This window comes from Solanum stenotomum, chromosome 6, assembly GCF_019186545.1.
Source record: "Solanum stenotomum isolate F172 chromosome 6, ASM1918654v1, whole genome shotgun sequence".
Lineage (NCBI taxonomy): Eukaryota > Viridiplantae > Streptophyta > Magnoliopsida > Solanales > Solanaceae > Solanum > Solanum stenotomum.
Window position 1 is genome coordinate 46214704 of NC_064287.1, and position 10775 is coordinate 46225478.

Below are 10775 nucleotides of genomic sequence, written 5' to 3' on the forward strand. Positions count from 1 at the left end.
TTCTCCCTAAAAGGTGAAGGTTATGATCACACAAAGGTTGGATAGGGATCAACAATGGGTTGTGGCAGAGTGGTAAGTATTTTTTCATCCTTAATTAGAAATCTCAAATTCGAGTTTCTCTGAATATGAAATCACCTTTGTTAGGGACTGCTTTATCCCGCGTTAAGAAGGTTGGATAGGGAAGAGGGTAGGAGGAGGAAGATGCCTGTATGTTTGGAATGTAATTTGATTAATCAAACAAAAAGTGATGGGTCATGAAGCATTAAGATAACTAGAAGGCAACTGCACAGTCTAATTAATATTAATGCATTAGTAGTAGTACTAGTGATATTCATTGATTGGAACCCCCTATCTTTTATTGCTAGAGGGACCAACCAACTCTCCTTTCTCAAGTCCCCTTCACTTCACTGCATTTAGCTTATGGCCATGTTTTTTGTTCCCCCTTATAATTCCACCTTTTCCAAGTTCTCCATTATAAAAAAAAATAAAGTTCTTTTGGGTAGTAAGTAATAAAAACAAATAGCAAAGCTACAAAAGTCTTTATCGTCATTCACGTGCATGGCACACAGTGAAAAAAAAGTAAGAGAGAGAAGTAATTAAACAAATGACAAATAACAAGTGTCATTCTTCTTTTTCATACATGCTTTGGTTGTTGTATTGAGTTGAGAATTTTTCGAAAATAATTTTTCTATCTTCACAAGATAGAACTAATAAGATTTAAATACATTATATCCTTCTTAGATCCCACTTGTAAAATTTCACTAAGTATGTTGTGAGCGGTGGTACGGTTTGAAGAGGTATATGTACCCAGATCATACCCCTACCTTGGAAAATAAAAAAACTTGTTTCCAATAAACCTTTGGCTCAGAAAAAAAACGCATAACGAAATAGTATAGTAATTACAACAAAATAGGATAATAATCGAAATACAACACACAATAAATAAACAAATGCCATCCCAAATGAAACATTTTATTATTATTTTATTTCATATATGTAACATCATGTTTGATACATGAGTCCATAATACAACACACTTTTGAGTAGGAAATCTAAAAAGGCCCCAAAGACCCTTTGTATGGTTAGGCTAAATTTTAGCCAGAAAGATCAGAGGTGGTATTTTTCCATATTTACCTCCTCTTTTGATTAAGAAAAAAAATAAATTAAAAGAATAAAAACGTGTATCCATTACACGTTTGAAAGAAAAAAAAAAAATAGTCCAGTATATTGTTAGGACAAAAAAAAAAAAAAGGCAAATTTTCCCGCCAAAAAAACACACATACACACTTGTGTAGAGAACACACCTCAAACCAAAAGTCTGAATATACAGAGCCAACTGTTATTCTTGTAGTTCAATAATCCCTTGTTTTTTTTTTTGCTTTCTCCTTGAGTGGATTCATTCATTTTCTTGGAGCTAGTGTTGAAGTTGGAAGCAATAATGGTGGCCCTATATTATAGTTTTATAAATCAAGAGCCTTCTTGACTTATTCATCTTGCTCAAATTTTTTATTTTAATTCAAATTCTTTGCAATGGGCTCCACAATACCTTTTTTCCGTTCAATAATCAATCCTCTCTTTGAACTTCAATCACAAACCCCACTTGATTCACACTTCTCCATATCACTCCACTTACTTTGCTACCTATAATTAAACAATCTCCAAAATAATATGTACCAAATCCCCTTTCCCTTGGGAATCTGCAAAAGCCATTTATTCAATGGCATTTCTTCTTCTTCTTCTCTATTAGATATATATATAATCTACAACACTCATCTGTCAAATTAAAACTCAAAACACCCTCAAAGATGAAAATTTACTGAGGATCCTTATTCTTAATGTTCATTCGTTCCCACGGATTAACTATCGTCATCTGTGACACTCCACCAGCTGTTATTTAATTTTCTTCTTTTATAAGACGTGGAAGAAGATGATGATGAGGACGACGAGTCACTAGATGCTACAGTAGTAGTAGTACTAGTCCGAGTCATGACTCGTACCTGTGGGTATACTCTTGGAAATCTCCGGGGCCTTAATGCAATTGCGTACTTTTGCACTAATTCATAGCAGCCCACGATTTTATCCTGCCAAAAAGAGGAGATAACTTTATTATTCTAAAATCTAAGATTCAATAATAGAGAGTTATTACTAGAAGACAGATAATACAAATTTATTCTTACTTTGCGGAGTCCATGACACCAGGATTCAGCATGTTCAGCATTCACAAGAGAGAAATTTGGAAGGTCCTTAGCTGCACATAGTATTGTAGCTGCAGCTATGCATGATGGCCAATACTCATGAAAGCTAGCTTCTGTAAATATCACCCCTAACAAGTTAAGTCACCTAAACGATAACAGTACAATAATAACAAATACACCCATAGTATACGAATATAAACACTCATGCATGCATGTGTAATATACGTCTGCTTAATTTTTAGTAGGATAAAAAGGAAAACGAACCTTGAATATTAGAGAGGATAATCTGAGAAGCCCTTGATATAAGGACCGCAGTGAAAGTTCCTAGTGAATCAAGTTTAGCCGCAAAGAAACTGAGGAAGTTAAATGGAGTTATGGATCGGAGCCTCCAATCTAATATCCTCAGCACAAGAAACTCCATTCTTTGGATAGTTTTTGGTTCAAATATATACTTCGCGCCTTCAACCTAATGAAGTAAAAATAAAAAATCGTCAAATCACATGAATGGTCATCCTTTTCAATTTACAAGACGAAAACAATCAAATAAAAACAAAAGTACCTGAAGATCCAAAAGAGAAGGAACAAGAGGTTCCTCCATTTTTGCTGCTAAAGATAAGCAAGCAACCGACAATAGTTGAAGTGGCCAGCCATTTGTTTGCTGAAATTACATTGAAAGCGAAATTCACATAACTAACAAAATAAAATAGAATAGTACACTACCAGGGATCAAGTTGATGATGAAATGTAAGCACTCTCCATCTCCAAGTCGATTAGATTACTCGATAAAACAAATAAAATAGTACACATATATATTTAATCAATTCCCCTAAAGAGACAAGCGGACCTCCAGAACAAATACTTTTACAACCTATGTCACGTACACTTAAATTATTGCCCAGCATGCCTTATATAATAATATAACATTAAATTATACAACACATTCAAGTATTTAAAAAGTTTTTTAATACCTTTTGATCAACTTTCAAGTGTACTATTCCATTCTCTTATATTCTTTTTCCTATTTTACTAAATGAAATACCCTTTACAACTCATTGGTTTTTGGTGAGACTACAAAAATTTACATCAAATTATTATTGGTGAGACCATAAAACAAAAAGATCTTGTACTTTTATACAACCTCCGTTACAAAAAAACTAGTACTAGTGTTAATATATACAACACACAAAAACAGTACAGAAACAATGAGGACCCAATTAGTTGAATTTGTCTTTGCTGTTTTTAGATTAATCCCACTAGATCTGACCAAAAATTAGTATAATTAGACCCTGTTTATGCATTTACAGCTTACTTAACTTTTCTTTACGTGTAACCAAAAGTCAAATGTAATCCTATAGTTGAAATGACTACTATAAGATAATTCACATAACAAAATACCTAAACAACCCTTAAATATGACACCAATCATTAATTGTACACCGAAGTTTTTCATTAGTCTTATTCTCATACCCACACCTCATCGTGAGAGAATAACAATAACATATTCAGTTTAAATTTATAAAATCGGAAATAACTTATCAAATATAAATAAATATTTTCCGTTCAAAAAAAAAAAGAAAGGGAAATGACTGATTTACCGGCAAGCTTCTCGAGTAGAGAAAACGATCGAAATAGTTAACGGCGAGATACGCCGTTAATGGCTGGAAACCATAGTGGCGTTGTACCTGCAAAAAAAATAAAAACTGAATTAGTTATTCGATTCAGTTTTGTACAGTGCATAGTGTTAACTACAAGTGTATTTTAGCAAATAAAAGTAACAAAAATCTAACATGCGCCGATCGCCGGAGTTTACTGTGCTATCGATGAATAATACCTTGAGAATCCATGCAACAGATTCATCTCTAGCGGCAGCGCTTAGAGATTGAGATTGGAATTTCTCGATATAGTCATATCCCGGTACGAAATTTCGTTCATCTTCGATAAGACCGGCGATTGATTCATCTATATCGGCGAACTGAGATTCGATATCCGACGAGGAACATTCCGGCAAATCCTCTCCTCCTCCGTTTGAGAAAACGGTATCGGAGTCTTCGCCGCAGAGTAGGTCGGAGAAGCAGTCGGAGTAAGAGACTGACATGATAGGTCACCGATGGAAATCCTCATTCTATTTTAATCATTTTTTTATTGGAGAAGGTGATGGCCGGAAACGGAGATTGATCGGAGAAGATTGCCGGAATGTCGACGTGGATTTGAAGAAGAGGTAGCAGGAAGCGTTAGTTATTTTTTTTGTGAGTGTTTGATTGTGGCTATCTCATTCACAGGGTATAAATAGTTATATATGATTTATATTTTGTAATATTGTTTTAACATTTAAAAAATATACAAACAAAAAAAAAAAGTTAGAAATATGTCAACTAGTTTAAAAGTTAAATTTAAGTTTTAAAAGTATTTCAATTTTTATTTTTATTTTCTGTAACGTAAAAGTCATTCAACTTTTGACTTAATTAACTGAAAATTAAATATGACATTTTGTAAAGATAACTGTTTATTCAGATTGTAATTTGATCAAAACAATTGTTTCTTTTCCTTCTGTGCATTTATATATCACATATGAAGACTTGGGTGATAATATATTTCATTATAAATGTTATTTTAGTTATATATATTTTTTATCAAGATATTTAATAAAATTGATTCAGTTAAATATGAATAAAGAAATATTTAACGTTTTACATAGTAATACCAAATTAAAATAATCCCTTGATGAGGAATTTAACTAGATGACATATAACTCTTTCGTTTCAAATTAGTTGTCATGTTTCATTTTCTTAAAAGTTAAATCATGTTAATTTTGATCGATATTTACAAATAGTATTTTGATGTGAGAAATATTGTAACTAATAGTATCTTTTTTATATAATTTTTTAATACATATAAATTTTAACCTAAAAATATTATACACTTTAAAAATAAATTAAATTAACTCTAAAAAAATAAAACATGACAATTAACTCTAAAAAAAAATAAAACATGACAATTAATTTGAAAGAAAGAAAGTAAAGTAATTTCTTTTCATATAAGACTCTGAATTAAATCAATGTATTTTATTTTTCTTAAAAGGATCTAGAAGATTCTGATCTAAATACTAAAATGTTGTAGTACTAGTAGCATTAAAACATATCAGTATGGGCTAGTACAACTTATCAGCACTCTCTTCTTTTACCAAGTCAAAAAACAGAGAAATTTAATGATGCACAATTCAAACTTATTATAGTTTCAATTTAATACTTCCCCGTTCACATTATTTGACTTTATATTAAAAAAAAATAAGGAAAAATTATTTAAATATGCGTTTTATTTTACTATAATTTTCTACCATTTAAAAGAATTTCAAAAATTTCCTCACGGATACATCACTCTGCTCTGGCCGATACATCATTATCCCCCTCTTGGATACATCCCTTTATATATGTACACGGATATCTGCTGATATATCCATAAGTTTAGTGATGTATCCGGATGTCCTATCCCCTCTCTAATACATCCCTCACTTATGTATCTGGAAGTCCAATGATGTATCCGGAAATCTAGTTTTGTATCCGAAATCCTAAAGTTTAAGGAATTTTTGTAATTTGAAAAAGAGTAGAAAATAATGTCATTAATTTTTAACACTATGAGATTTTTGTAAATTATACTAAAAGTAATTATTTCAATTTACTTTAAATATATGAGAATAAGAAAATTTTATTATATATTTTTTTAAATATTAAATGACTATTTATATTTCACTCTCTCTATTTGTATTTATACACATTGTTTAAAATGATACAAAGTTTAAATATAACAACTTTATAAATTTATGATTTAAAATACTCTTTAATTATTTGTATGTGATCGACTATAAATTATTTTATTAAGAGTGAAAAAAATATATAATTAAATTATTTTTAATTATAAAAAAATTACGTCTTTTTAAAATAAAATTTAAAAGATAAACTTATAAATAGGGAAAAAAGTTTGAAAAATACTCTAACTTTGGCTGAAATTGATGTTATGATACTAAACTTTATGGAGGTCCTTTTACCCCCTGCACTATTTAATAGTGTATTTTAAATGTATATATGTGTCCACGTGGACACATTACTATTTATAATTATGCAATATTTATGATATCCACGTGGACACCTATATACCTTTAAAATACACTATTAAATAGTGCAAGAGGGTAAAAGGTCCTTTTCAAAGTTTAATATTGTTACAACAATTTCGGTCAAAGTTCAGATATTTTTCAACCATTTTCCCTATAAAATTCATTTTTGTTTGTACTAACCAGTTTAAATTTAACTTAAAATAAAAATAAAAAGGAAAAGAAAGGTAAAAATGTGTGGTTAGTTCATTATCACTTATCAGATGACAGATGCTAAAGTGTCACGTGAGATGGCAGACTAAAATAATTTAGAAAACCAAACAAGTCTTTACCTACTTTCCTCCACCAATATTATATATTTATATTTATATTGTTTCGTTAAATTTTAATTTAATTTGTTTGTCTTATTACTTTTAAATTTTATTTTAAAAAATATATATTTTAATTCTAATTCTTTATGTGACATATTTAATACAATAAAATTCAAAAATATTTTAATACATTTAAACTCCATATCAAATTAAAAGAAGACAAATATATTGTTAGTTTTTTTAATTTATTTAAAACAAGAAAACTTTTTTAGACAATATTTTAATTCTATTTTTTCACATAACATAATTAACACAACAAAATTAAAAAAAATTCTTAATGCATTTGAATTTCATATCAAGGTAAAATAAGACAAATAAATCACAAACACATAGAATATTTTTGTGCTCATCCTCGTCTAGTAGCTTATTCTCCACCCGCATTATATGTTTTATATGTTATATAAGCTCACCCTAAATTAGTAGCTACGGTTCAGATTCTATATACATATTAAAATATATTTTCCTTAATTTATATGAAGTAAATATTAAGATGTGACGTATTCTTTAATAAAAATAGTTACGGACAGAAATTATCAATTATATATCATTATTACATTTTTTATTATTTCCAAACTAGTATCTTAAAAAATATAAAATAATTAAGAATTTTATTTAACGAAGAGAAAATATGAAGAAAAAATATTCAATAACTTTTTTTAACTTTAAAAAATTGAATTATTTTAAACTATTAAAAAAATTCTAACAATACAGTTGTTATGGACTAGAGTAAGTATTAAGTATAGATAATAAATTTTATATCAAATAATTAAATATATTATGATAAAAATTCAAACTCAAACTCATAAGTCCAAATTTTGACTTTGCCTTTAATTGCTGGGATAAAATGAATTTCAACTACCAAATGTCTGAAAGATTGAAATTCATGTTTTTGTTTCTGACATGATTATGAAACTTGCAAATTAAATGTGTTCATTCTAGATGGTAGATCTCTCTTCATTTTATTTTACTTTATCTTTATATTAAACATATTTTTTTCAATTTTATTATCTATTTTAACAAATCAAAAAAAATTATTACTTTTTTACCTCTTCATATTATCATTAGTTTATACAATACTATTCTAGAGTTTTAAAGCATGGTTAATAAGATTAATTTAGTAAAATACATTTCTAATAATAAAAATTTAAAAGTTATATCATGTTGATATGAATCAAGTAAAATGAAACAAAAAAGTAATTGTCATATAAAGAAATCAAAACATGATTAATTATATTGTTTTTTCAAATATATCCTTGCTCTAATCATATTAATAATTCAACTCCTTAAACGTGAAATTTAGTCAATTTTCTAATATATAATATATGGATATTTGAATTAATTTCATTGACGAATCACATTTTTTATTTTTTGTCACGTAGAATTCATTCAACTTTAATGGTTATTAGATAAAATTATTTAACTTTTTATTTATCACACAAAGTCATGCTTCTATTTTTCGTCGTATAAAATCATTTAATATTGTCCAAATTAAATAAAAATAAATTTCACCTAAATTTTATATCTCATAGTGTACATTTTATATGTGGATCTAATTTGATTTCAATGTGGCTAACATATTCGACAATTTAATTGGATGAAACGCGTTGTGAGAGTGACTTTCCTTTAGATATCTATTTTTGGGTGAGTCAACTTTATATTTAGTTTATTCCATATTAGTAATAAACTACAAGATCAAGACAAGGTAAAACTTTATATTAAATTGTTTTCCCACACATTCCCACCAAAATAATATTAAAACAAAATAAAAATATGAGGCAACTTCAGTTATCGAGGATATGATCTAGATATATAGGGGAGTACTTAGGCCGCAGACAGTGGCAGAGCCACCTTATAGTTAGCGAACCCCTTTTGACGGAAAATTTATTATTTATACATGGTTAAAATAATTTTTTAGGTATATATAGTAAATGTCGAACCCTCTTTCAGCTACTTCGTGTGTCTATGTCTTCAGATTTTGAACCCCTTATTGAAAAAATTAACTCCGCCACTAACCACAAATTAGAATAGAAATTTAATAAGTAGTTAATCGTCGTCTTGCTTTTTGATGGGATTAGGGTTGGTAAGAGTTTGAAGTGTCATATCTATCGTAGTATTAACCTATTTATATAATTTCTTGCTTTGATATTTGTTACCATCTATTCTCTATTGTGTTTAAGTTAATTCATTATTTTGGAGTACTAATAATTTAGTGTTGTAGCGCATAAACAACCATTGCAATATAAGTACAAATTTGATACAACTTGCTTAACCATAATTAGATTAAAAATTTAAATCATATCGCCAACACAATTACAAGTGATTTTTTTTCTTTTTAACCAAACCTTTCGTCCATCAAAGGTTGTGATTGAAGTGGTAAACTTTCGTAATCAAATATTTTTAGTTTGAGTCTTAAAAACGAGTTTTCTTTAGATAGGAAAATCTTATCCCCAAGTTAAGACTTTCCTACCTTATAACTCAATATAATCAGATTCCATAATAAATATTAAATATTGTGTGAAAACAAAAATAACTAAACCTTCTGTAAATTAAAGATAAAAGACTTTATTAAACTCCTAAGAGATCTAAACTAGATTGTATCTCTACTCTATCGTAAAAAAAATCAAATATTATAAAAATTTACCTATATAAATAGCTACATTAAACTAATACATAAACATACATACATATTATGTATTTAAATATCAACCTTTTTTACTTAATCATGATTAATCAATATACATTTTACTTCATTAAATCAATTAATCATAACATTTTTTTTTTGGAAAGAAATGCAGCTAACATATTGTTCATGATCACTTTTATGATTTATGAATTGACACCAACCACACCATGTCAAAAGAGACAAAAAAAGAGAAAAAAAAGAAAAAGAGAAGTGAATATGGGATGAAAATAAAATGAGATATTGTGAAAAATAGGAAGAGCACGTGTACATCGGATATTTGCTATTAATATTTCATGTGGGCACCTAGAAAATATACAAACAAAATGTTATACGTATTCTTTATGTACTTTTATAATATGATTATTATTCTCAATATTATTGTAATAATTACTATCTTTTTGATAAGAAAGATAGATCACACGCGGTAATCAAGTTTGATTGAATAAGTTAAATTGGACAGAAGGATCTACTTTTGAGTTTTAATATATATTCTCCTTTTAATTCGGAGTTTTGATTATTCAGAATATCACTCATCTAATAAAAATCGTACAAAAAAAATTACCTTTTAAAACATTTTTTTTTACAAGAAAGTCACTCTATTTTTAATATTTCATACCAAAAATCACTTTCCTTTGTTTCGTAATAGATAGAAAATCACCATATTTTTATCATTTCATGAATAACTTAATTGACGCGATAATATTTTATTATTCCCAAAATGTCATATCACTTTAATTGAAAATTATCCTTATGATAAATGAACTCAAAACTAGAAAAAAAATAGTTCAGTTGATTGTTTTCTAAATTTTTATCTCATTGATGAGAATTCTATTCCTTCCTTATGATATGTTCATTTCTCCTATAACCCTATTTTTCGTTTTTTTTTAAAAAAAAAACTAAAAATTTAAAACCCAGCCTGCTAATTTTAATTGTAAGAAATAGGATTATTTAATCGTATGAGGTGTGACTGATGGAATGTGTTTAATTTTTTTTTCTGGATATTACAAAAAGCTCTATTATATTATTAATTAATATTATTCACAATCTTATCACGAACTATTTGCTCATTATAATCCAAGATTGTGACTATAATTTGTTAGAATAAAATATTAAAAATTGCATAAAGCTTGATCCCCCGTAGTGAGATGTACTCACTGTCTCCTATTTATGTAGCTTTTTTTTAAAAGTTCGTTCCAAAAGAGTGTTATCTTTTTTTATTTGGTAATTATTTGATACTTCCTCCGTCCCATTTTATATGTCATCTTTTTCTATAAATAGTTGAACCACAATACTTGTTATTTTATAAAATTTATGCATAAATTACCATATTTTGCCTATTATACCCTTGATAGAATAGTTAATTAATCTTGTCATTTATTAATAAAGTTGACTTAAGAAAACATTAAATAAGGGTAGAAGGG

The 10775-nt window shown here is 27.9% G+C and overlaps 1 protein-coding gene across 1 annotated transcript; it reads right to left on the bottom strand.

The window, feature by feature from the left end:
* Positions 1-956: 956 nt before the first annotated feature.
* Positions 957-4463, bottom strand: LOC125868149 (cyclin-D1-1). The gene is made up of 6 exons (XM_049548762.1): positions 4027-4463; positions 3791-3877; positions 2755-2853; positions 2460-2661; positions 2178-2308; positions 957-2081 (listed from the first exon to the last, which is right to left on the bottom strand). The coding sequence occupies exons 1-6, from the start codon at positions 4288-4290 to the stop codon at positions 1857-1859; spliced, it is 1008 nt and encodes a 335-aa protein (XP_049404719.1). The 5' UTR covers positions 4291-4463; the 3' UTR covers positions 957-1856.
* Positions 4464-10775: the final 6312 nt, after the last annotated feature.

Bases quoted from the DNA above. Each gene is read 5' to 3' on its own strand.
- LOC125868149 (XM_049548762.1), bottom strand. From the start codon at position 4,290: ATGTCAGTCTCTTACTCCGACTGCTTCTCCGACCTACTCTGCGGCGAA. The intron at 3,878-4,026 runs GTATTATTCATC...TTTTTTTTGCAG, and splicing joins CTGTTGCATGGATTCTCAAG to GTACAACGCCACTATGGTTT. The intron at 2,309-2,459 runs GTTCGTTTTCCT...TGATATTTACAG, and splicing joins TATCCTCTCTAATATTCAAG to AAGCTAGCTTTCATGAGTAT.